Source organism: Phyllostomus hastatus, unplaced genomic scaffold (genome assembly GCF_019186645.2).
Source record: "Phyllostomus hastatus isolate PE091 unplaced genomic scaffold, TTU_PhHast_1.1 phas_scaffold_55, whole genome shotgun sequence".
Lineage (NCBI taxonomy): Eukaryota > Metazoa > Chordata > Mammalia > Chiroptera > Phyllostomidae > Phyllostomus > Phyllostomus hastatus.
The window spans coordinates 7634665-7661545 of record NW_025334035.1 but is presented as its reverse complement, the minus strand read 5'-3'; the positions used below and the strand labels follow the sequence as shown (position 1 = coordinate 7661545).

At 42.1% G+C, this 26881-nt stretch overlaps 2 protein-coding genes across 6 annotated transcripts; both read left to right on the top strand.

Annotated features, from left to right (window-relative positions):
• Positions 1 to 266: 266 nt before the first annotated feature.
• ZNF18 (zinc finger protein 18) lies at positions 267 to 26881 on the top strand. 5 transcript variants are annotated; one of them, XM_045824552.1, is made up of 9 exons: positions 267 to 322; positions 2668 to 2774; positions 3846 to 3954; positions 11078 to 11582; positions 12811 to 13000; positions 13417 to 13508; positions 19822 to 19906; positions 20571 to 20678; positions 25408 to 26881. In XM_045824552.1, exons 4-9 carry the CDS (start codon positions 11193 to 11195, stop codon positions 26193 to 26195), a joined length of 1653 nt encoding a protein of 550 aa, XP_045680508.1. In that variant the 5' UTR covers positions 267 to 322; positions 2668 to 2774; positions 3846 to 3954; positions 11078 to 11192; the 3' UTR covers positions 26196 to 26881. The 5 variants fall into 5 exon arrangements, with proteins under 5 accessions (XP_045680508.1, XP_045680511.1, XP_045680507.1 ...); XM_045824555.1 differs by lacking the exons at positions 267 to 322; positions 2668 to 2774 and adding an exon at positions 3195 to 3316 and having other exon boundaries at positions 13420 to 13508; XM_045824551.1 differs by lacking the exons at positions 267 to 322; positions 2668 to 2774 and adding an exon at positions 3195 to 3316.
• LOC123809398 (general transcription factor 3C polypeptide 6-like) lies at positions 17141 to 17810 on the top strand. The gene is given in 2 exon segments (XM_045824557.1): positions 17141 to 17755; positions 17758 to 17810. Coding segments are annotated over 2 exon segments (612 nt in total). The 5' UTR covers positions 17141 to 17196.

The following is a 26881-nucleotide window of genomic DNA, read 5'->3' as shown; positions in this document are numbered from 1 at the left end:
ATCATATTGCTCTATTATCTCCAATTCTTGGAATGCAAGGTGTGTCAACTTTTTGGAAACTGGTGACTGTCCCTTCTGAGGGTTTGTTTTGGTGTGGCTCTTAATTTTTTACTTTAAGCTCCTCTTCATTGGTGAAAGTGTTCTTTCTTTCTTAATCCTCATCCAAGGATATGTTTATTGATTTTAGAGGAAAAAGAAGGGAGAGTGAGAGAAGAAAGAGAGAGAGAGAGAATGAGAGAGAGAGAAACATCGATCAGCTGCCTGTTGTACATGTCCAAAGACCAGGGATTGAACCCACAACCTGGATATGTGCCTCGACCAGGTATTGAACCCTCAAACTTTCAGTGTATGGGATGATGCTCCAACTAGTTGAGCCATTCAGCCAGGGAGGAGAATGTTTTCTATAGGTGTCCTGTAAAGCCTAGATTGTAGGAGTGCCCAATAGCCTTGTTACTAAAAAATCAACCTCTTCTCAGCTCAAGGATACTCTTCAGTAGTTGCTCTCTCCCTCTCCTGCAATATGACTTTTTCCTCCCTACTGAATCATTCCAAGTAATATAAAAACATGCTGTAATAGCCTCTAATTTGTCTTGTTTAGATATTCCCTTTTACAGCAAAACTTCTTGAATAACCCGTCTATATTTGTTGCTTCAATTCTTCTCCTCCCATTCTCTGTTGAACTTGTTCTGTTCAGACTTTTTCTCCTTCCAGCTACTCTCATCAAAGTCACTAATGTTTCCTCCCTTGCTAAAACCAATGGCCGATTCTCCATCTTTATGATATGTTTGATCACTAGCATTTGATCAAGTTAATTACTCCCTTCTCCTCCTTCTTTGAACATTTTATGCACTTGGCTTTCAGGATATCAATCTCTCTTTGTTTTCCTTCTACCTCAGTGGCTCCTCCATCTCTTTCTCCTTAGATGGGCCCTCCTTATCTCCCTGGCACTACATGTTAGTGTGTCCCAGGGCTCCTTCTCACATCTCTTCTCCTCTTTATTTTCACTCATTGTCTCAGGGCTTGGGCCCTTGTTATTTCCTCTGTCTGCAAAGCTCCCCCAGATACCCACAAGCTTTGCTCCTTTACTTCAAGTCTGGGTTCAGGGTTGTTTTATCAGTTGGCCCTTCCCTGACCATCTCACATAAATTATACTTCATCTCCAACAGTACCTATGCTCCCCTTACCTTCATTTAATTTTCTCCACATCACTTATCCTTACCCAGCATATTTATTATTACTTGTTTGTTCATTTGTTTGTTTATTGTCCAGCTTTCTCACAAAATATAACTCTCATCAGGGCGGGGAGTTTGTTTTGTTCACTGTTGTATACACAGCTGTTGGAACAGTACTGGGCACGGAGTAGGCATCTGATAAATATTTATTGAATGAGTGAGTGAATAAATAAGTGAAACCTTTTCACTATTTCCTAAGTTGAGGTAGATGCCTCCCAACTTTTGAACTTTCTTCTTTAGTTGTTCAGTCTATTCACAAAGATAAGAAGTTTTATGCTTCATCTCAAGTTGCCGGTTTGTAAAGAAGTGATTAAACTGCCAAGAGTCATTTCCATACTCGGAAACATCTACCAGTGTTAGAGTTCTCAATGTGAGGTTCATGGGCTCCAAGGATGAACTTCAGGGCCCTGTGAGCTCCCCAAATTTGTGTGTTGATGTGTATGTGCATCTTCCTTGCAAAAAGATTTATAGCTTCTATCAAATTCACAAAGGGGTCTGTGGCCCAATTAACACTTTTGAATTGCTGTTATCTTCCTTGGATGATGATCAGCTAAAAGCTAACAGATTGAGGGGGAAAAAAAACTATCATCTTCCCCCCTAAACCAACTCATCTGTTTACTTTTTTAGAAACAAAGCACTTTGTTGTTGGAAGTAACACCTACTGCAGGGGTCCCTTTAAATCTTCCTGATAAATTGTTACCCACCCTTTGCTTAGGAACTCATACAGCAACATTGAGAACTTTAGAAACTTCTACCTGGGTTAATCTGAAAAGTTTTCACACACTGAGTCTTGTTCAGTCCCTAGGATCTAGAGAACATGTTGAATCCTGGGTCCACTGGCCAGTTTTTCAGATAAATGAATAGATGATGATCCATACTTACTCCCTATCCCTAAAGCTTTATTTCTCCAGAGGAGATATTCCCAGTTCCTCCTAACATGGGACAAGGCACTTCACCCACTGGCAAATCCTTTTATGAATGGTCTCCAGTTGCAAATTGCTGGAGATTGATATACCTATAATACCACATACATCGATTTGAGCATGCAGCCTCTACTGATGACTGTGTGGCTCAGTGCAGAATGGCCTGGAAATGGTCAAGTCTGGAAATTTGGAAACCGGTGGCAAGGGTGCGGCTGCGGCTGCTACCTCGGTTAGAAACGATGTGCAAAGGAGGCAGAGAGGTAGAGCATGGAGAAAGGAAGTGGTGTCTAAGAGGTACGGGAGCCAGGGGGAGGGGCCAGAAATTGTAGCCTGTGGGAAAGGGCAGGAGAGTGGAGGGAGGAGGCAAGAATGACATCCCAGTAAAATGAGTGCGTGTAAGGTGGGGGTGGGGGGGTGGGGATCTGATAGGCGTGAGGAGGGAAAGAAGCAGACAGAGGAGAGACGAAGGTGGAAGGAGAGGTTAGTGCACCACTGAACTCCAACCCTGAAAGGGAGAAGTGGAAGCAGAGCGCCCAGGAAATGCAGCGTTGATGAGAGTTGGAGAAGCAAGGCAGAGCGAGGTCGGGGCAAACCAAACGCTTCGGGAAGGCCAAGTGAGGTAAGAAGGCAACAAGGTGCGAGACCTGGGTCAAGAACAGGGGATAATGGCACAGACTTTCAGTTCTGGGTGTGAGACTGGCCGAAACGTCTGCGACAGACAAGGGAATTATCTTTGTGGCCTTCGCAGTGGTCGCTCCAGTGCCTGAAACAAACTAGAGCCTTAATAAACGCATGTTTGCTGAGGACCAAAATAACGCAGTATTCTTGAATGAGGAGCTGAACTGCCGGCAGTAGACTGCGGAGAGCAACCTTCCTGTACAGGGGGATAGGCGAGGCTAGACGGGGCGGGTGGCCAATAGGACCTGCCCCTCAGTTCTGGCCCCGCCCCTTGCCTCACCCCTCCCCTCCCCGCCTCGGTACAACTCACTCCCCCTCGCCGCCAGAGGCGCGCGCAGTTGCCCATCTCCCGGAAGTGCGCCCAGATTCGGCGCCGCGGGCGGAGGTCAGCGCGCGCAGCCTGGGCGGGCCATACTGCCTCCTGGGGTCTGTCTCAGAGCATCCTGCGCTGGATTCGGCCGTGTCCCCGAGAACAGCGGCAGGGTCGGTGGACACCGTCGTGCGCCTGGGAATGCGTGCGGGGACACGGCGAGTGCGGGGGAGGTTGGCGGGTCTGTGAGTGGACTCTGGGGTTGTGGGAATGCCTGTACCCCGACCCGGCTCTCAGTCCTGGAGCCAGTGGTCCCCTCTGTACTCACCGGCCACGTGTCTGGATTGGGCTAAGACGGGCCCCTGCCGCCTATCTCTCTCCAGAGGCTGGAAATGAATGTCAGGAAGAGGGAACCCTGATGGGCTGATGTCCAGAGTTTCTCCTGAGTGCTGTCGGAGTTGGGGTCCGAAGGGTGGAGAACTCATTGGTGGGTAGCGCTGCCCAGAGCCTTTTGGGCTTGAGCGGCCCTGCGAGCTCCCCTGGGCTGTTTGTGGCAGTCCCCAAACCTGCCCCACTAATTCCCAAACATTGGCAGCTCTCCTCCCCAAAGCGCAGGTTATTCGAACTTCCCGGATTTAAATTTGGCTGCCACTGGGAGCCTCGGAAGTTCTTGATCTATAAACTTTAATACTTACTTTGCAGGGTAATTGTGAGGATTAGAAGTGACATGAACAGTGCCTAATACGGAGCTGATACCATTACCCAGGACACCTGTAAAAGAAAACATTACTCAAGATACTTGTTGAAGACGGTAAGGCTGACTTTATTCAGGGGGACTACTAAATTGGGTTTTGCAGTAACAGAGAGAGAATACAATAAAGACATTAAATTTATAGTCAAGGAGTAGTGTGGGGGTCAGTGGATGGGAAACTACTGGAGGAAATAGGGGTTAAGGGGAGATTCTGGCTAAGCCTACTTGACGGTAGATTTGCTGAAGGCAGACTAGGGTGAACAAGGAATATGATCATTTATCAAGGATGGTCAGCTACCAAGGGTGGGGGAATATGGACATTGATCAGATAGCAAAGCTGGAGGACTTTCCCTAAACTGGATCCAGCAAGATTCTTGATAAAACTGGACTAGAATGCCAAAAGACAAAACACAGGGTCAGCCTAGTCAAAAGTGGATTCAGGAGCTGACCCAAGTTTGGTTCAACAGAGAGTCTTTGTCAATAGTAGGTGCTGAGAAAAGGTTTTTTATATATGTACATTTAGTAAATATATTTACCTAGATGTACAGGTAAAAATTCATTCTAATTTGTTATAACTTTAATAAATATAACAACTCTACATTTGGGATAATTTTTTTTTTTCGTAACAAGTAGATTTTTATGAAGTCATTCGGATATAAGCCCAGACACTCTCTATAAAGTAATTTAATTTTAAGTAATTGAGGCATTTTTTTTACCATTACATGAGGATATAATTACTAAAATCAGACTTAAATATTTTCTAAGCTCTATAGTTTTCCTTAAATATCATTTTTCCTAAATGTTATCTAAACTGCTATCTTAATTCAGGAACCAAATAAATTTGAATAAGTCTACTGATCAGTCTCTTGTGTCTGAAATCTTGCTACTTGTTATTTGACATTCAAGAACGAAATAGATTAATGAAGGATACATGATATTTATTCAGTTTTTAAACATTTATTTAAAGCTGTGCATTTCACTCTAGACAGTGCTTTTGCTGTTTTCTACAAATTTTGAAATGTGTTTTCATTATCATTCAGTATGATAATATACAGTGTCTAGCACAAATAATGCCCTTTTTTATTACAAAATTGTTTATTACAAAACCATAAGCATGTAATTATGTAACATAACAATATCACACTCAAGCACACCATATGACATTTTAGGTGAAATGTTCAAATTAAAACTACGAATTATTACACACAAACTGTTCCCCTATGAACCACACTCAAGCAGGTGTTACTTCTGCCAGACCCTCTATTTTAATTTTTTTTTATTTTTTCTCTGAACATAGGTTATTTAAGATTGTTATTGAATAATTTTCATATATTAGGATTTTCTAAATATCTTATTGTTAATGATTTCAAATTTAATTGCACTGTGTTCAGAGAATATACACTTTAAGATTCCAGAGAATATATACTTTAAGATTCCAGCACTTAATTATGCATATTGTCTGTTTGGATGAATGTTATACATTCACTTGAATGTGTATTTGGCAGTTCTTGGGTCTAAATGTCAATAAGATCAAGTTGTTTGATAATATTGTTCAGATTCCTATATCCTTACAGATTTTTGGGGCGATCTACTTGTGGTATCAATTATTGACAAAAGGATGTTAAAATCTCTAAGTATGATTGAGAATTTGTCCCTTTAGACGTGATATGAAGTGCATACACATTTAGGGTTCTTTTGTGTTCTAGATGATTTAATCCATTTAGCATAATGAAATGTCCCTCTTTTTCTCTTTGTCTTGAGTCCTCATGGTCAGATACCAATATTGCCATACCAGCTTTCATATGCTTGCTGTTGGCACAGGATGTCTTTTTCCCAGCACTTTATTTCCAAGTTGTATCTTTATATGTAAAATGTCTCTTGTAGACAGTATATGGTTGGGTCTTGCTTTTTTAAAATCTGATCATCTCTACTGTATAATTCAACTGTATAGTCCATTTACATTTAATGTAATTGTTGACATGGTTGTATGTTAGTTTACCATATTGTCTTTTCCATTTGATCTTTCTGGGTTTTTTTTTTTTTTTTTTAGATTTTATTTATGTATTTTTAGAGAGGGAAGAAAGAGAGAGGGAGAAAGAGAAAGATCAATGTGCGGTTGCTGGGGGCCATGGCCTGCAACCTAGGCATGTGCCCTGACTGGGAATCGAACCTGCGATGCCTGGTTCGCAGCCCACGCTCAGTCCACTGAGCTACGCCAGCCAGGGCCATGATCTTTCTGGTTTTTATTCTTCTCTTGAATCATTCCTATTGCATTTTGGTTATTAATGATTTTCAGCATTCCTTTTTGGTTTTTAGTTATATCTTATTTTATATTTTTACAGCTAACAGTGTGTATCTTAAATACACAAGTGTATATCTTAAGTTTACTTTAACTTGTAAGCCCACTTGATTATTGTACCACTTTACACTTCACAGTTCACATTTCTCATTTTCTGCCTCTCACTTAACACTTTTACACTTCCCATTTTCACCTGACACCACTGCTCAGTTTCCACTTTTTATTTCTCAGTTAGCAGTTCATAAATGTAATAACCTAACAGATTGACTCCTCTTACCCCTCCTTTGTACTATTGTAATACCTTCTACTTATGTTCTACTTACATTGTTGTTACTTTGGCTTTTAGCAGTCAGCTGCCTTTTAAGGAAGTGAGAAGAAATAAAAGCATGTTATTTTATGTATTTATCATATATATACTATTTTTGGAGATTTCCCTTCCTTTTTGTAGATTTGAGTTTCCCTTTAACTAGAGCAGTGTCCTTTAGCATCACTTTAGTACAAGTCACTGTGGGGAAATTCTCCTACCGTGTTTATCTGAAAAAATGTTTTTAATTTTTGTTGTTGAAAAAATTTTTTAGGATGTGGAATTCTGGATTGACAGTTATTTTTCTAGAGTTAGCATTTGGTTCTTTTTTGAGTAATTTTATTTCTCTGTGGAAAGTCTTTATCTCTTCTTTCATTAAGACTATATTTTTCTCTAGGTGCTCTGGTCATCTTGGGGTGGGTTTCTCCTGACTGCTTTTTTCCTTGACTTTTAAGAAAATTTTTTAAATATATCTTATTGATTATGCTATTAGTTATCCCATTTTTTTGTCCCCTTTTTTCCACTCTGCCCTGTACTTCCCCTCCTACCATCATTCCCCTACCTTAGTTTGTGTCCATGGGTCATACATATAAGTTCTTTGGCTTTTCCATTTCCCATACTATTCTTAATCTTCCCCTATTTATTTTGCACTTACCATTTATGCTTCTTATTCCCTGTACCTTTTCCCTCATTCTACCCTCTCCCCCTCCCCCACTGATAACCCTCCATGTGATCTCAGTTTCTGTGAATCTGTTCCTGTTCTAGTTCTTTGCTTAGTTCATTTTTGTTTTTGTTTTTTTTCAGGTTCAGTTGTTAGTTGAGTTTGTTGTCATTTTACTGTTTGTATTTTTTATCTTCTTTTTCTTATATAGTTCCCTTTAACATTTCATATAATAAGGGCTTGGTGATGATGAACTCCTTTAACATCACCTTATCTGGGAAGCACTTCATCTGTCCTTCCATTCTAAATGATAGCTTTGCTGGATAGAGTAATCTGGAATGTACATTCTTGCCTTTCATGACCTAGAATAGGTCTTTCTAGCCCCTTGTTGTCTACAAGGTTTCTTTTGAGAAATCAGCTGATGGTCTGATGGTAACTCCTTTGTAGGTAACTGTCTCCTTTTCTCTTGCTGTTTTTAGGACTCTCTCTCTTTATCTTTAATCTTGGGTAATGTAATTAAGATGTACCTTGGTGTACGGTTCCTTGGGTCCAGCTTGTTTGGGACTCTCTGAGCTTCCTGGACTTCCTGAAAGTGTATTTCCTTTGCCAGATTGGGGCAATTTCCTTCATTACTTTTTCAAATAAGTTTTCAATTTCTTGCTCATCCTCATTCCTTCTGGCACCCCTATGATTCAGATATTGGAATGTTTAAAGTTGTCCTGGAGGTTTCTAAGCCTCTCCTCATTTTTTTGAACTCTTGTTTCTTCATTCTGTTCTGGTTGAATATTTGTTTCTTCCTTCTGCTCAAAACTGTTGATTTGAGTCCCAGTTTCCTTCTGTTTGCAGTTGGTTCCCTGTACATTTTCTTTTATTTCATTTTTCATAGCCTTTGCTTTTTCGTCTGTCTTTCAACCATACTCAAACATTTCTGTGAGCATCCTGATTACCAGTGTTTTAAACTCTGCATCTGATAGGCCTGCTATCTCTTCATCGCCTAGTTGTATTTTTTCTGGAGCTTTGATCTGTTCTTTCATTTGGGCCATATTTTTTCAACTTGGGATGCATGTTAGGTAATAAGGGGTAGAGCCTTAGGTGTTCACCATGGCAGGGTAATCCACGTGGATGCGTTGTGGTGCTGTATGTGGAGGAGGAGTGTGAGAGGGAGCAATACTGCTTGTTCACCTCTCTGCTGGCTTTCAGTCACTTTCTCCACTACCCACAAACAAATTTGGCCCTTATGGGACCGATTCCCAGGTGGGTGGGTTTGTGTACATTCTAGGACCCTGTGGGTCTCTCCAAGGAACTCTCCTGTGAGGCTGGGAGTTTGTCCTGTCGCCTCAACTCCTATAGGTCTTTTCAGTCAGAGGTTTTGAGGCTTTATTTCTCTGCACCAGAACCCTGGGTTGCTCGTTCTGTCTTGCTTCCCACATGTTCCTCCCAGTTTAATCTGCATCGGAATGTGGGACTGCCTGCTCTGCCAGCGGCCACCTTGCCCACCCCAGTTCTCTAGCCACCACCTTGCTGTGGGTCCTCTTTGCTCCAGCTGCCCATCTCCGTGCCCCTCCTAGTCTGGATGAATGTTTTTTCTTTATCTCCTTGGCTGTCGGACTTCCATACAGTTTGATGTTCTGGTAGTTCTGGTTATTTTTTGTTTTTAAAATGGTCTTGTCCTTCTTTTGGTTGTGCAAGGAGGCAAAGTATATCTACCTATTCCTCCCTCTTTTTTTTTTATGTCTAGTAATTTTGGATTGCATCCTAGATATTATGGATGGCACATGGTCAATACTAAGGATTTTATTATCTTCCTCTGAAGAGTGTTGACTCTTGTTCTCGCACGCAGCTCACTTACTGACCTTTGACTTGTGATGCCTTGGTTTTAAACCTTGTTAGGACAGATCTTTGGAAAATCCAAGGTATTTTCCAAGTTCTAACTAGATCAGACTAGACCAGTAGACTCTGGATCTTGCTGAGGGTTGGCTTTAGGCTTTTTAGGGCAGGTTTAGAGTAGGTCTTACTCTAGGATGTTGTCTTCACTTTGAACATGTGGCCTTTCTGATATCCCACAATGCCTTTTTTCTCCACTCTCAGTGGTCAAACACTCCCATATTGCTAATCACTGATTGGTCTTTTGTATCTCTCTTTTGCTCTTAATCTGGTAGCAACTACTCTCTGTTAATTAAACCTTGCATAGTTTCCCTGTGCTAATGAGCAGTCTAACCCTTGGCTCATGGGGAAACCCCACTCAGACTTCTGCCTCTACTCCGTAGCTCCCTCCTTTCTGCTGCCCTGTTCTTTAGATTCCATCCACTTCAGTGGCTCCAACCTCTGACCTCTGCCTCCTTACTGTTGTTTTTTTAAGAGGAGACTGCTGATCTGTGCTCAAGCACCAGCTTCCTTTCCATGGGAAATTGTCCGCATGCAGGCAGCCAGGGTGTTCATGGGGCTCACCTCATGAGTTTTTCTTCTCTCAGGAAACTCATTCTTGCCTGCCTATTGTCCAGTGCTTGAAAACAGTTGCCTTATAAGTTTTTCTCCAGTTTTGGAGTTGTTTACAGTGAGTGGACTAGTCTGTATACTACCAGTTACTCTGTCATGACCAGAGTTAAATTTCTGAAACACGTATTTATTGAGCACATAATATACAATGTATGTCACTTTTGTCCTGGTCGCTGCCTAAATATATGAATGAAACATATTTACTTCACTCTTTCCTTTATTGTTCCCTGGAGAAATTTGTTTCTTATTTATTAATTTATTTTGCTTTTTAAATGATTTTGTGATATAGGATGAATTGTTTGGTGAAGTGGTAGGGATGAAGATATTGTTTTTTTTTTTAAGTTTTAAAAAATTTATCTTTTAGAGAGAGGGGGAGGGAGGGAGAAAAAGAGGGAGAGAACCATCATCAGTTGCTTATAGCATGTCCCCAACTGAGGACCTGGCCTGCAACTCAGGCATGTGCCCTGACTGGGAATGGAACTGGCAACTTTTTGGTTCACAGGCCAGTGCTCAATCCACTGAGCCACACCAGCCGGGGCAAGGATATTGGTTATTATAACTGAAGGAAAGAGCAGCTATCAAAAGCTAGAGTGTTGTACTGATCTCTAATTAATCCAGATCCCCAATTGACTGGGTGTCTTTTGGTTGTTGTGGTTAGTGTTACAGAGAATGATGACCTCCAGGTCCTTTATAACATTGCAAGATTGACCCAACAATCAATCCAGTATTAGGATTATATGCAAAAAAACTAACTGGATATAGCATTAACTTTGCCACTTACTATTTCTCCTTTTACCACTTTAATTACTAACTAAATTTTGATACTATTTATCATATCAAGTCTGTAGGAATGTTTTCAGGATAGTTTGTATTTATACTAAACCTTCTTTAAGGCCAGGGTTGAAAATCTCAGGTGCAACAAGTTTTTTATAAATTCCCAATTTTCAACATGGCACTCAAAAGAGGTCACTTAGGTGTTCACCAGGAAATTTCATTGTATTTTTGGGGGAAGAGTTAATTTGTTCTGTTCAACCTCATATTTATTATGGAAGCATCTGATCATTTCAACATTAGCCTTTATTTCTAGGGTGTTGATGTTTTTTGTTCAGCTCTATGTTTTAGTGTGCTGACATAAGGCTGCAGATATACAAGTGTTTTACAGAAGAGCTATTTACTTGAAAACCCATAGTGAAAACGCTTCATTTCGTGCATTTCATTTTCCTACTCGGGCTGGACATTTGAAGACCAAGTAGGAATGTTATAAAATGGTCAGGGTGATGGTCACAGGTCAGATAAGAATGAGTGGTTTGCTTTGTGGCTTCAAGTTTATAATCTTGCAAAATAAGAGAGTGTATCCATTGATTTAGAAAAATCTGTGGTTGACTCCTCATTGTTCTTTCTGATGTGTCCCTTTGCTCTGTAGAACACACAGTCTCACTCCCTCTTTTGTCCCTGTGAGAGGCTCTGTGAAGGCCCGGCACTCCCCAGAGACAGCTTCATCCTAGAAGAACTCTACCTGAAAGGACTTGCCAGGCCAGATGATGCCCGGTGAGCTGGGGCAGGCCCTGGTCCTGCTGCCACCACTGCCGAAGGCCGAGGACTTCCTATTCTCTGGGCCAGATGCTGTCCCTCGAGGGGAGCCCTCCAGCCCTGAGACAGCACGTCAGCTCTTCAGGCAGTTTCGTTACCAGGCAGTGTCTGGGCCCCAGGAAACCCTGCGACAACTGCGGAAGCTCTGTTTCCAGTGGCTGCAGCCAGAGGTGCACACCAAGGAGCAGATCCTAGAGATCCTCATGCTGGAGCAGTTCCTGACCATCCTACCTGGGGAGATTCAGATGTGGGTGCGGAAGCAGTGTCCAGGCAGCGGGGAGGAGGCAGTGACCCTCGTGGAAAGCTTGAAGGGAGACCCCCAGAGGCTGTGGCAGTGGGTAAGCTGAGGGTATTATGCCTTGTTAGTGAAGCACAGGGCTGCTCTGGGGTTTTATCAGGTAATTGCCTTCTTTTCTGACACTAAATATGTGGTGTTTTCTACACCAGCAACCATTTTCCAATTCTCTGCTACCAACTGGGTGTCCTGCAGTTCAATTCAGTTGTGATGCTGAATATCTGGGGTTGACTCAGATCCCACAGGGTAAGGGTTAGTCTCAAGACTGCCCCCATTTCAGATGCCTGTCACAGGTCTCAAGGGCCACCCATACTTAGGACCAACTAGCTCTAAATTTGGAGGTTCCCAAAACCTTGTTCTCGCATAATTGGCTAGAAAGACTTATAGAACTTGGGAAAACACATTATTTAATTGTCCAGTTTGTGATGAAGGCTGTGACTCAGGAATAGGCAAATGGAGGAGATGGAGTCACACAGAGCTTCCCTGCCTTTGTCAGGCCATCCACTTCTGTGTGGTCACCAGTTCAGAAGCTCCTTGAACCCCCAAGCTCAGGTGTTTCCATGGAGGCTTCATTACTCAGGCATGATTTATTTATCATTGACTGCTGGTGATAGAACACTTCTAGCCCCTGTCCCTTCCCAGAGCTTGAGGGGTAGGGCTGAAAGTTCCAACCCTCTAATTACCCCGTCAGTTCCTCTGGTGACCAGCCCCCCTCCTGAATCTACCTAAGGGTCCACCAAGAATTACCTCCTTAGCCTAAACTCAGGGATAGTTGAAAGGGGCTCATTCTAACAAAAGTCGCTCCTGTTACTCCTATCTTTCAGGTGATTCTAAGGGTTGCAGGCATACTATGCCAGGGGCCAGGGGCAAAGACCAAATATATATTATCACACCACATCGGTATATCCCCATACCACACCACGTTCTAAGATTCCCTGGGACTTGCAATACTTTTTAGCCATCAGGGATTGAAGAAAAAGTCTCTCATGCCATTCTATCTTTAGACTAGAGTGTTTGAGAAGTTGTTCAAAAGACACCTGAGTTTTAACTGGGGCAGACTACCCAGTAGAAACAGTATTAGTGGTATGTCTCCAAGGTTACCCAGCCCTGGTTCAGGCCTCTCTCACTGGTTCCTGCTGTACTAGAAATAAATGCTGTTTTTCTCTTTCCTTACTCCATGTTCCTAAGGACTGTCTTATGGTCTGTGATAGAAGCTTTCAGAAACCCTCCCTCTGGCCCTTTCAGTGATGAGTGCTGTGTGTGGTCTCTAGATCAGCATCCACGTTCTAGGACAGGACATCTGGTCCCAGAAGGCGGAATCGGTGAGCTGCCAAGTTGGGGAAGTGGAGTCTCATCTTGAAGTGACACCTCAGGAGCTGGGACTCCAGAATTCACCCTCTGGGCCGGGGGAGCCACTGAGCCACATGGTGAAAGAGGAGTCTGACACGGAACAGGAATTAGGTGGGGCCGTTAGCACGATGGTGTGTGGTGCACTCCTGGGGACTGTGGTCGGTGGGTCTAAGAGTGAGTTGGAAACGATAATGCTGCCCAGAGTGGGGTTATCTGTAGGAGGTTCAGAAATAGGGTATTCTACATGAATCGCTCTGGTGAGGATATCCAGAGCCTGTAATTTAAACCACGTGATCACTGGCCCACACCTTTTGGATTTTGGTTTTGAGGAAGGAGGGCAGAAAATATGGGTGGGACTGTTGGGAAGGTTGGGTGGAGTTGCAGTTTTTTTAGGGTGGTAAATGCAGCTCTTAAAATCATAGACAGTAAACAGGTACCAGTTCTAATTTGTGAAGATTTTTATCAGTGCCTCTGGAGACTGGTTGAGGAGGAATCTAGTTCTGCAAACTGCCTCTTTCTCACTTCAGCAGTGGCTGCCCCCTTGCTCCCTGCCCAGCCTGAGGAAAGGCTCCTCAGAGACCAGCCCTTCGGAGCCTCCCTTCTCCAAACCGCATCTCAGGTGAGCCGAGCTGCCCTGCCTCCCTGATCCCAGAGCGGGGAGAATTCGCAGAAATTTGGAAGAAACGAAGGTCTAGCAAGGGTAATGAGAATAACACCTGTGGCCTGAAACCCGACAGAATGTTTCCTAATTGTCATCTGGAGTAATGGAATCTGAGCCCTGGGAGAGGTTGCTGTGTGGAGGCAATCTCTTCTGTCCTTTTTCATCATCTGTGGTTTATGCCGAGAAAAGACTTTAATTTTGTCGTCTGAGCCTCTCATATAGGAGTCAGTTTGAGACTTCGATGGTTATATCTAACGTGGGACAAGTTTCTTTCCCCTTCCCACTCCATAGAGGCATAATCGACACAACAAACTGCACGTGTTGAAAGCATTTGATTTGTCAAGTGTTTTGACACATGTACACACACACAAAACCATGACCACAAACAAGGCAATACACATCTCAGTTCCCGCCAGAGATTCCTTTCCCTCTCTCCCGCCCTTCTACCTCCCACCCCCCCGGACCAATTCGGAGGCAGCCACTGCTGTTTTGTGTTACCCTACATTTGTTTGCATTTTCTAGCATTTTCTGTGAAATAGAATCATGCCATATGTCTTCTTATCCTTGTTCTGCATATAATGTATCTTTCTTGCTTGCTGCTTTTAATATTTTCTCACTGGGTTTGAACAAGTTGACTATGATACACCTTGGAATTTTTTTCTTCATGTTTCTTGTGCTTGGGGTCATTAAACTTCTTGGGTCTGTGTTTATAGTTTTCATCAAGTTTGGAAAACTGTTGGCCATTGTTTCTCTGTTTTTCTTTCTCTTTCTCCCTCATTTCCTTCTCTGAGGACTCCGAGAATGACACGTATGTGGGATGTGTATAATGATAATGTGTGTACATGTATTAGATCTGCTTATGCTGTCCTTCAGCTACTGATGCTTTCCTCTCTCATTTTCTAACTTCTGTGTTTTGTTTTGGATAGTTTCTATTTTGTCTTAAAGTTCATTAATCTTCTGTGTCTACTATGCTGTTAATCCCATCCAGTGTATTTTTCATGTCAGATGTATTTTTAATCTCTTGAAGTTTGAATTAGGGCTTTATTATATCTTTTATTTAGTGTGTTGAGAATTTCCTTCACCTTCTTGAACATACGAAATATGGTTGTAACATCTGTATTAATGTCCTTGTCCACTAAGGTGATAAACCTGTGTCAGTTTTGGTGGATGGATTGATCTCCCCATTATGAGTTGTGCTTTCCTGTTGCTTTATAGGCCCAGTAATCTTCGATCGCATGTCAAATGTTGGGACTTCTACCTTGCCAGGCTGAGTATTTCTGTATACCTATAAATGTTTTGGGCTCGGCGCTGGGATACTGTTAGGTGACTTGGACAGTCAGTCTGTTATATGGCATCGGAGGTCCTTTTAGGGTCGGACTACCTCTTCCCCACTACTGAGGCAATAACCCTCTGACAGCTCTACCTGATATCCTTTGATGCACAAGGGTATGTGCACTGTGGATGCTCGACAGAGGAGGTATTTCCTACACTGTGCAAACCCTGAGGGTTGTTCCCTCTGCTTCTGCTGAGTGGTGCTGTCCTGGCCTCTACAGGGGGCCTCTGCAGGGCTCCAGAGCTCTCATTTAGTGCATTTTCCCACTCTGGCCTTCTTTTCTGGTAACCCTATAACCCCCCAGAGCTCCTTCTGCTCACCTTGGAGGGCTGCCTGGCTCTGCCAGGGACGCCCCTCTGAGCTAATCTCGATGTTCTCTATAGGCAGTAAGCCTGGGCAACTGTAGGACTCACATGTTTCGTTTCTCCACGTGCAGGGATCTCTGCTCTGCTCTGCCTAACATGCAACATCTGAAAACCATTGTTTGGATAGTTGGTCCCCTTTCTCAGTGGCTTCAGACACAAAGATAAACCCAGTCCCTATTACTCCATCCTGGCCATAAACAGAAGTGTGTGGAGTAGGTTGATTTTGATTATCTGTTTAAAAATTCTGAAAACCTGCATTTGATAAAAATAAAAATTTCCAAGAACCTATACACTTTAATGAAAACATTGTTTCAAACCTTTGGGGAATTCTCCCTGGGATTCACCTGGTGAGGTAACAGAGAGTGCCGGGGAAGGTGGGAAAGCCAGTAGGAGGCACCGAAGGTAGGGGTGAGGATCAGGCCTGAGCTTCAGATTTCCAGGCTCCAAGATTGAAAAAGCAGAATACCACCTTTGTAACACTGTGGGTAAAGGGGCAGGGAAAGGACACATGTTTTAGTGACTCAGGGTACCTTCTTGCTTTCAGGGTACCAAGAAACCAAATTGTTAGGCAGGAGATTGCTTGGTGAAAAGTATTGGGTATTCTCTCAAATATTTTGAGCAGACTTGGAAGATTATTGTTTATTCTATAGTAAGTACAGTATATCCCTATGAAAAGTATATATAACTTATTAACATATTTTAACTAGTAGAATTAAGTGTTAATTCTATATAACATAACATTAACCATGACCTCTCCTGGATCGCTTAAAGTCAAAAGATTTAAAATGCTCACCAGCAACACCGTGTGTATGTTAAATTCCCTGTGTTTAGCAGATAACTGATTGATAGCCACTGAACCTAAACAAATAAAACATCATTCCTAACCAATCCTAATATCCTTCCCCCAAGTTAACAACTATTTGCATTAGAAGGACCTTGATAGTTAATGAATTCCTTTGTAAGTGACTGGATTTTTAATATATAAGTAATTGTTTTCCCTAATCTCTTTCATAAGTTAGGAACTTGGTGCATAATGCCAGAATAATGGAGTAGTCTCTCTACACAGTGGCACTTGGTTATTAGACACTGTGACTGAGTTAGAACCTCACACACACTTGGGGATACGTTGATTCGCCTTGCTGTGTTTTCACACTTCAGGAAAGGAACACAGTACTGAGAACTCTGCAAGTCAGTTATGGTAATGTCTTGTAAGTCCACAAGATGGTACTGTTTCCCACAAAGGCAAGATGATTTCTCATCCAATCTACTACTTCTGCCCTTCCTTCCAGAACAGGAATTTTTTCCTCCTCTTTTAAAAATGAGGAAAAGCAAGGTGGCTGCAGTTGGTGTGTTGGCTCTTAAGTAAGGGGTTTTATTCAAGCATCCTGAGCTGGTTGGCACTTCTTGATAAGTTTGTGGCTTTAAGTGGAGGTATACTGTTTAGAGACTCCTAAAGCAACTCCTGCTTCTTGATTTTGGTGACTTCGGTTGCCCTTGGGGATTTTGGTGGCTGTTTTCTTTTGTATATTTTACTGTACTTGGTAGTTTCTGTTTTGCTACCTATAGAATAAGCTTTACCCAGCAAGCCAGGCAGCCAATTAGACATTGCAGCACCTGGAATCCCCACCCTTTGCTCTGCCAGTGTCGAAGCAAGGGTTTGTGTTCTGACTGTGAGGACTGTGAACTCACATTCAGCAGTATTTGCTCAAGTGGGTACTTTTAGGAGGTTGTTAAGGTAGCTTCACTCACAGAAGACTAACTAAACTGCTAACAATTTCTAAAATGAAAACTTTAAGTTAAAACTTATTTAAAAATGTGGTTATAGCTAATAGTTAAATCCATAATTAAATATATTAAGGTCACTTTACGGAGTGGGATCATGGTGGCGCCGAGGAGCGGAGTCCCGGAGATGGGGAAGAGGAGGCAGTGAGTGCTACGACGAAAGTCTATGCGAGGGGCTGTGGCGGAGCAGCTGGTTCTGGTGGAATTGACGGGAATTATTGATTCAGACTTTCTCTCAAAATGTGAAAATAAGTGCAAGATTTTGGGAATTGACACTGAGAGGCCCATTCTGCAAGTGGACGGCTATGTCTTCACTGGAGAGTATGAAGACACTCCTGGGACCTGTATTATATTTGAAGAAAATGTTGAACATGTGGATGCAGAAGGTAACAATAAAACAGTGCTAAAATATAAATGCCATACAATGAAGAAGCTCAGCATGACAAGAACTCTTCTGACAGAAAAGAAGGAAGGAGAAGAAAACATAGGTGGTGTGGAATGGCTGCAAATCAAAGATAATGATTTCTCCTATAGACCCAACATGATGTGTAGTTTTCTACATGAAAATGAAGATGAGGAAGTAGCCCCAGCCCCAGATAAACCTCTGGAGTTGGAAGAACAAGAGATTCAAATGGAAGATAATTCAAACCTGAGTTATGAACAGGAGAAACCACCAAACTTGGAAATAGAGCATTCTGTTCCCCTTACCGATATTTCTTCTGAAACAGTTCTGTTTTTATGGAAACTCAGAATACTGCCTTAGAAATCACTCCTAAATGAAATGTTTTTTGTAATAAATAGTGATGAACTTTGAAAAGTTTTATATAAAACAATTACCTATGGAAAAAAAGTCACTTTACTTTTTACTTTTTTCACCCTAAAAATTTCAACTCCTCCTTCCTTCCTCCTCCTTCTTCCCCTCCTCCTTCCTCTTCCCCTTCCTCCCCTCTTCTTCCCCTCTTCCTCCCCTCTTCCTCCTTCCCCAGCCCTTCCTCCCCCAACCTCCTCCCCTCCCTTCTTTTGCCTTAGCGGCTGCAAGTTAAAAGACTTTCTGGGTGTCTCCACTATCTTTCAACCATTCTCACTTCCCTTGGCAGTGCTAGAACATGAATGGCTTCTCGGAGCAGTATATTATTTGTATTAATAGTAGGAAGATGACTTTATGTTCTCATTCTTGTTCTCCTCTTTTCTGCTCCCTACAGCCTAGCTGGCTGTCTATGATAGTAATTCATGGTCTCAACTTTGGGATTCCTGAAAGTGTACAAAATCCCTTAATTCTCTCTGGAAATCCTATGGTTAGTTTGAGAGGTGGAGTAGCCCACAGAGCACAGATGATGGCAATAATAATACGTATCACTTACTGAGGACTTACTTGCTAAGAGCTGGACAGGGTCTTGGGGCCTGGAGGAATACAGTGGAGAGTCCTTTTCTCATGGTGCTGTGAACTAGTGAAGCCCACCATTGATTATGTATTTTCATATGTGTGTATAAAAAAGATTGGGTATTCTGTCATACACATAATGCACATATATAGAAATATTTAATAAACTGATGAGTACTATGAATGAAGAGGACAGTGTACTCTGAAAATATATGACACTTGCATTATTTCTGTTACCTCCCAGTAATTTTTGAGTTCAGTACTATCATTATTTTTTAAGGTTTTTTAAATTTACTTTTAGAGAGAGGAAAGGAAGGAGAAGGAGAGGGGAATGAAACATCAGTGTGTGGTTGTCTCTCACACGCCCCCAACTGGGGACCTGGCCCACAACCCAGGCATGTGCCCTGACCGGCAATCAAATCGGCGACGTTTTGGTTCACAGGCCAGCACTTAATCCACTGAGCCTCACCAGCCAGGGCGGGTTCAGTACTATCATTAGATGAAGACTGAGAACTAGAAAGGTTAAGTAACTTGCTCAAGGTCACACGGCCAGGAAATGGCAGAAACCCACTTGAAACCCAGTATGTTTGACTCCAAAGACAGTGCTCTTAATCTCTCTGCTATATGATCTGAGTGTCTGACAGTTGTTTTGTTGGTGGGGAGATTAAAATTTGAATTCATGAAAGTAGATCCTACTTGGATGGCATTCCCAGTTTTGAGCCTCCAGTCTCCAGTTCCATAGGATAAGAAAGGCATGTTTGGGGCATAATTGAAGGGCACTTTGCTCTAGACAACTGATCAATTCCCCACTTGCTGGAAGGAGAACTAATTTATTGTTGGACCCTAAACTCAAAACAGTTGGGAGATGCCAAGGGTGTATGGCGGCTGCCCTTTTTCTCTGCTCTGAATCCTCCCGCCTGTTTCACAGTGAGACTTAGAGCCTATTTGACTTCAGTGTTAATTCTTCTCACTTTCTCAATGATTTACAGTTGCTTTTTCAACAAATACCTTTGTAATGTTTTTCTTTTCCCTCTTCAGTTTCCAGACTGTAATGAAATATTGGGACTGTCAGGCTCCTACTCTTCAAAGACCTCTACTTAGGCACTGAAAGAGCGAAAGAAGAGACAATGCAGAGAGGTCTCCTGCTTTCTCTCTGTTCTCCACTCTTAAGTACATGCAACTGAAAAATAATGCAGAACTTTAAACCTAAATGTTTTCTACCCAAGGCAAGAGATACTGGTGTAGGGACTGTGGTTTTCCCTTTGGTCTTTTCCCTTGAACCTCCTCCTATATGTTCTTAAATATTTTGATGCCAGGCTTCCAAGGCATGTTCCTTTCTTAGCCTCCTGTAGGCAGGGAGAGCAGGGTACAAAAACCTTCCCTGACTTCACAGCATGGTGTGTTTTCTAGGAGCCGTGGTGGCACCTGGATTCCACTCAAAAGGAGCAATACTGGGATCTCCTGCTGGAGACCTATGGGAAGATGGTCTCAGGAGGTGAGGGCACAGGCTTGCCTGATGGACGGAGGTGGAAGGAATGTGAGGCATTTTCTGTGTTGTGCTCTTAGAGATAGTGCTTTACTTGAGGTTCTGTGGGTGAAGATAGTCATCACTGACACCATTGGGATGGAGTGAGTTGGAGATAGCTTAGTCCCAGTAAGAACTTCCTGATGGCAGAAGTATTCTCTACACCAGGAACTGTCATGGGTGCATTACATGTAGTGATTCCTTTAATCCACGAAATGGGTGATGGTATTCCTGTTTCTAAGATGATGAAAGAGAGCATCAGATCAAGTCACTTGCTCATTGTTATGTAGCTGAGTTACAGTGGATCTCAGGTGTGGCTGGCTTTGAGTCCACACTCTTTAATACTAAACCATAGTCTCAACAAACTATTGGAGGGGTCTTACACCAGCCTGCCAGGTGGTCTGACTCTACCTGCCCAGATTCTTCTTTTTTGTGGTCTTCACCATACATCCTGATTATCTGGGGAGCCCTGGTATCTTAGAAGCTCCACATACCCTTGTAAGTTGAATTACCTTAAGTGGTCTCCAGAGCCTTCCATTTCCCATCACACTCAGGGCACTCCTTTGAAAAACAGCTGGGTCCCCAGTCCTTCCAGTTCATCAAGGCCCACATGTTATCTCTTTCTCTGTACCAGGTATTTCCAATTCCAAGCCTGACCTGACTAATTCAACAGAGTACGGGGAGGAACTGGCAGGATTGCACCTTTATGTCAGTGAGAAGCTCCCAAAACCCACCTGCATAGGTGAGTAATCTTCCATTGGTCAGAGCCATTTCTGGTCTCCTGTCATTACATTGCAGGGGATGAGGGACATATTAGGACTTGGGACTTGGCTATGACTAGCTATGTCTGGTTTGTTTAGTCAGTCAGGTCTCCTTAATCTCTGGCCAAAGGGCTGTTGATCGCGGAAGAAAGACTGCACCTCAGATCTGCTGCCTTCAGTCTTATTTGTTGTGACAGGCTTCTTTCTCAGAGAGTTACAGTGAGTACAGATTGAGACCAATACAGATAGGGGTAGATTCCATTACAAAAAAAGATTATGTAACAGCCATTATTATCCTTCCTCTTGTTTGAGGGTTCAGAGTAATTAGATTTTCCTTACTCTGGTTATAGTGAATACTAACCAGCTCACCCTCAACAAAAGAAAATAAAACAAACAGAAAGTAAAACATGGTTTAGCTAATCTTGATGCACGTCTCATTAGATAGCAGGAACAAGAAATACCACATACAATACACTCCCGTGCATAATGTGCACCCACATTACATGGAATTATTATACTCATGGTGTGCAATATATACTCCCATGTATAATGCACATCCTTATTTTTTCCCTCAAAAATCTGGGCAAAAAGGTGTGCATTATACACGGCAAAATATGGTGCTTCATATAAATCATGTATTTAGGACTGGGGAAGAAGAAATACGAACTTGTTCTGTTGTAACATAGCAATCACTCTTTGCCTTCTACATTCTTTTAAAATACTGTGGTTATGTGAAACCTTTTTGTCAAACCTCCCTGGACACACACATGTTTACATTTACAAAAGATCCTAGAATCTTGAAGGAAGAAAGGATGAAGGATGTGAACTGTGTGACAAATCATTCTTTCTCTCCAGTAGGGTTCAGTTATTTTCCTTTGCTAATATACTACAGAGAGCAAGCATTGAATGAGACATGTGATTTTAACTTTAAGCAATATAGTTATAACACTATTTCACAAGGATTTCTTTGGAGTATTACTTTTTAGACTGCATTTCATGATCAATTAATGTATTGTGAAATCATTTTATAGGTTACAACCATCATAAAAAATGAAATGATAAGATTAAATAGAAAATATCAGGATGCAAATAGAAAATATCAGATGTCAGGGTAGGTAGGTAGTATTTCAGGAAATTTTTGTTCTAAATATATGTGTATATACTATATTTCAATACAAACATATTTCTTACTATGGGTAGCAGGCAAAAAAGTTTGAAGATACTGCTTTAGAGGTTGTTGTAGTAGGAATTTTGTTTTAATAGACTTTATTTTTTAGAGCAGTTTTATGTTCACAGCAAAATTGAGTGGAAGGTACAGAGATTTTTCCACACGCTCCTTGCAGTAGGATTCTATTTGTGATATATATAGCTCACTATACCCCCTACCCCACTCATTTCATTCTTTTTTCTTCTCCCTTCATCCATGTGCTAACATGGCCCACTACAGCTTACCTTGAACCAGACTGTACAGAATCTACCAAGCCAGCTGGCCTTGATAAGAGAAACTTATGCCGTTGTAGGTCTTGAGGAAGGATGTATGGAAAGAGGTTGAGGACGGGGCAATATGCAGGGAGGCCTGGGAGGGAACTGCTAGAGGAAAGGAGCTTTGTAGGAAGTCGATGTAGGAGTCCAGAGGTGCGGGGATGACGCCCTGGACTCATGGGAAGCAACAATGAAAAGATGGAACAGGACTGACTGGTTCAGTCTAAAAGATACAGCAGTTTTGGACTCAGACCAGGGTACGAAAGTCAGAGGGCAAGGAGCATGTATACGCTATTGTATTTGACCACATGGAGCACAGTTCCTAGTTAGAACAGGCCAGGGGAGGAATAATCCTGAAAAAGCCACATACTCATATCTCTAATCAAAATCCCAAGGAATTAAAAAAATTGTTTGGAAGAATGATTCTTAAGTAGTTATCTGGAGTAATACTGCCAGAATAGTAAAAAGTGTTGAAAGAAGAATGTGTCATCAGTATTAGATGTGTAAATGTTAAGAATCTGTCATTTAAAATAGATAAAATCATTAAAATAATGGGATAGTGATGTACAAATAGATACACAGACTAATGGATCAGAAAGGGAAGCCGAGGGGGAGAAGCTGGTATGCACAGGAATGTCACACATGATGAAGGAAGAGCCGCAGAAGCCCTTGGGGCAAGCTGTTCTTCGGTGGACAGTGTCAGGAGTAAAGAAGGGCTCTCGGGAAGAGGGATTGGTGTAAGTTTGATGTATGTCAAATACCAGAATAAGTTGGAAATGGATGAAAAAGATGTAAAATATGAAAATAATGAGTAAGAAAATGGGTGAATATTTGACTTGTGTCTGGATGAGGAAGGTTTTTATAAGAAATGGAAAGAATCATTAAGGAAAAGATTAATAGACTTCAGTATACTTAAAAAGGAAAAAACCCACAACTTCTATACATGAAAATAACCCCAAACAAAATGTAGAAAACCAAATTGGTAAAAAAAACATTTTCATGAACCTGACAAATAAATGATTGTTTTTCTTAGTGTAAAGTTAATGCAAATTGATAAGAAAAAAATGACTTTCCCAATTAATGAACATATGAAAAATAGCTCATAAATGTGAAAAATTAATCCTTTTAAAATTAAAACTTATAACAATGAAAAATATGGTCTAAATGGGAAATATTTTAAAAATAGTCAAAACATAAGTAACAGACACCGCTCTTTGCTCTGCCCAGCTTCTCACAGCAGAGATGGTGTAGCCATTCTGGGAGTCAGTTTGTCTGATGTCAGGAATCCTCATGATAACATGTAAGCCTGTTGACATAGTAATTCCACTTCAAGGAAACTTTGAGGTATTGATCAGCAGTGTGGGTGAAAATTTATGAAGAAAAATGCTCATCACAGCATTATTTATAGTAGCAAAAACACAACAAACAACAGATTTCCATAATAGGAAAATTCTTAAAGAAATGATATTTTTATTATTATGTGTTTATTATGACATCTCCACGATGAATCATTATCCAGCTTTTTAAAATGGTGTTTATAAGGCTTCTTTAAAGACAAGGGAAAGTACCTTTGTCATTTGAGAAGAATATGCCCTAAGCCCTAAGGCTTTGTGAGTTAACAAGTTCAGGTCTACTTCTCGAGCACATTCCTGGCTCTCTAGCAGGTAATTTGAAAGACACCAGCATAGGAAAGGGAAAAGTAAATAGCTTCATTAGATCTACAGAAATAGAGTAATTTATAAAAGCTGAAAATAAATCCCATCATCAAAATAAAATTTTTACTATATGTGCCATTAACTTGTAATGACCAAAAACCTGTTACGATGAGAAAGATAAAATGTTAAATGTTACATGAGTTAATGAAGCACAAGTGAACGCTGGATTCAAACACAGATTAACTTTTATGTTGCAACCTCACTGTACATTAAAACCATAGTAAAATGACACATCAATGCAGTGCATGAATTTCTGGGTTACTTCTGAAGGGGAGAAGCCATGTGAAATTGACCTGTACATTTTAAGTGCTATAAAGTCAGATATACAATATATCACTTATGTCAGGTAGAAGCACATACATACACATGTATTGGTTAAATAAATGCTGGAGGGAAATGTATACTCATAGTTGTTAACTCTGGGTGAAGATTGAGATTGATTTGGTTATCTTCTATGCAGTTTTCAAACTATATTTAATGATTATATTTTTATAAATAATCAGATAAAAGCCAGTCATTTTTTAAAGTAGCATTCTGATATAATACACTTGCTTTTCCTTGGTCTTAATAATTGCATGTAAAAACAGAGCTACCATATGACCCATCAACTCCACTTCTAGGTATCTATCTGAAGAAAATGATATAGGCACCCCGACATTCATTTCAGCATTGTTTACCACAGCCAAGACATGGAGGCAGCCTTGGTTCCGACTGCAGGTGTGGGGATAAGAAGAGGTGGACACACACACACACACACACACACACACACACACACACCCCTTGGGGTATGACTCAGACATGACAAGGAATGAGTTCTTGCCATCTGCAGCAACATGGATGGATCTAGAGAGTATTATACTAAGTAATGTAAGTCAGAAAGACAAATACCATATGATTTTACTTACATGCAGAATCTAAAACAAAACAAACAAAATAAAACAGAAACAAACATGGATACAGAAAACAAACTAATGGTTGCCAAAGGTGAGGGGATTTGGGGAAATGGGGGATAAGGGGGAAGGGGATTAAAAAGTACAAATTTGAAATTAAGTCCCAGGGGTCTAATGTACAGCATAGGGAATAATCATTAATATTGCAATAACTGTGTACTAAACTTACTGTGGTGACCACTTTGTAAGGTATATATATAGCTGTTGAATCACTATGTTGTACACCTAAAACTAATATAATACTGTATGTCAGCTGTGATTTAAAAAAAATGCATGCTGCTTATATGGGAGAGGGGTGGTCAGCAGTACCCTCTGTGAGCCCCCCTGCACATCAGATATCCTTCTTGTTGTCCTCAGTCGGAGCCGAGTCTCTCAGTACCAAGTGACTCAAGTGCCAGGCACTACAGGGGATGATGTTTTTCATCCCCCACTCCCCTCACTGATACCCCTTGGTAAAAAGAAGAGAAAAGAATTAATGTGTTATGATGACCCTTTCTTTGACATGGGAGTTAGAAAATACAGCATACCACTTATGGAACTGTTTTAAATCTTTCTTCTTTCAGGAGATAGACAGGAGAAGGACAAAGAGAACCTGAACTTGGAAAATCATAGGGACCAGGAACCTCCAGATGCTTCCTGTCATGCCTCAGAAGAGGCACCTTCTCAGGCTCCCATGAGTGGCTGCTTCCCTGAGGATGAGCTGAGATGCTTTGGAGAAGGAGAGGATGTCCCTGAGGCTCAGGAAATCCTCCAGGGTGAGGGGGTGGGGGAACAGCTTTTTCTTCCAGAAGGGACTTCTGGAAAACAGCTGGGTCACCGTCTGCCCAGCCCTCCTCTGGGACAGCGATCCGTGCTGGGGCTTGAGCTGAAGACAGCAGCCTCCCCCAAGGGGCAGCCAAGGGCCCCCATGGCCCAGAAACTTCCCACCTGCAGGGAGTGTGGGAAAACCTTTTATAGGAATTCCCAGCTGGTTTTCCACCGAAGAACTCACACTGGAGAGACCTACTTCCAGTGCCCCACCTGCAAAAAGGCCTTCCTGCGGAGTTCCGACTTTGTGAAACATCAGCGAATCCACACGGGAGAGAAGCCCTGTAAATGTGATTACTGTGGGAAGGGCTTCAGTGACTTCTCAGGGCTGCGCCACCATGAGAAAATACACACAGGAGAGAAGCCCTACAAATGTCCCACCTGTGGAAAGAGTTTTATTCAAAGATCGAACTTTAATAGACATCAGAGGGTTCACACAGGAGAGAAGCCTTACAAATGTTCCCACTGTGGGAAAAGCTTCAGCTGGAGCTCGAGCCTCGATAAACATCAAAGGTCCCACTTGGGAAAGAAGCCCTTGCAGTAGCCATCCCCTTTGAGCCATCTTGTTCGTTGAAAAACACTCAGCTCCATCAGGACAAATTACATCCCACAGAGCAGGGGTCCCCAACCCCCAGGCCACAGACAGGTTCTGGTCTGTGGCCTCTCAGGAACCCTGCTGCCAGTGAAACTCGGCTGATCTCTGCCTCCTGTCTCTGTCCCTCTCGTCCCCCAACAGCAGGGAGTGAGCAGTGGGTGAGAGAGCCAGCAACTGAACTCCAGCTCCCCACCCAGTCCCTTCTCCCATGAAGCCAGTCCCTGGTGCCAGAAAGGTTGGGGACCCTTTGGCATGAATTGGAGAAGAGAGTACCTGAACATGGTTTTGGACTCAAGAGGATAGATATATTAACCGGTGGATTGGATTTTATGCTGGTTTAATTTCTTGTAGGAGGAAGAATAGTCTTTGTCTTTCACTTCATCTCATTTTTGGAGAGAGATGGGAGAAAACTATTGCTTGGAGATCCCGTTCCAGAGGTGCTGCCTGGGAAGAGTGTCACTGGGTTAGCCACAGCTGCTGCTCGTGGGGAGACTCTCAGATCAGTCCTCTCACACTGGGGTTCTAGAGCAGGCCTCCTGCTACAGAAGGGGAAACGGAGGGCCGGTGAGCTCACGTGTGTTCTTTGTCATGCTGCTGCAAAGTTAATGTCATGTCCCTTGTTTTAAATAAACTTA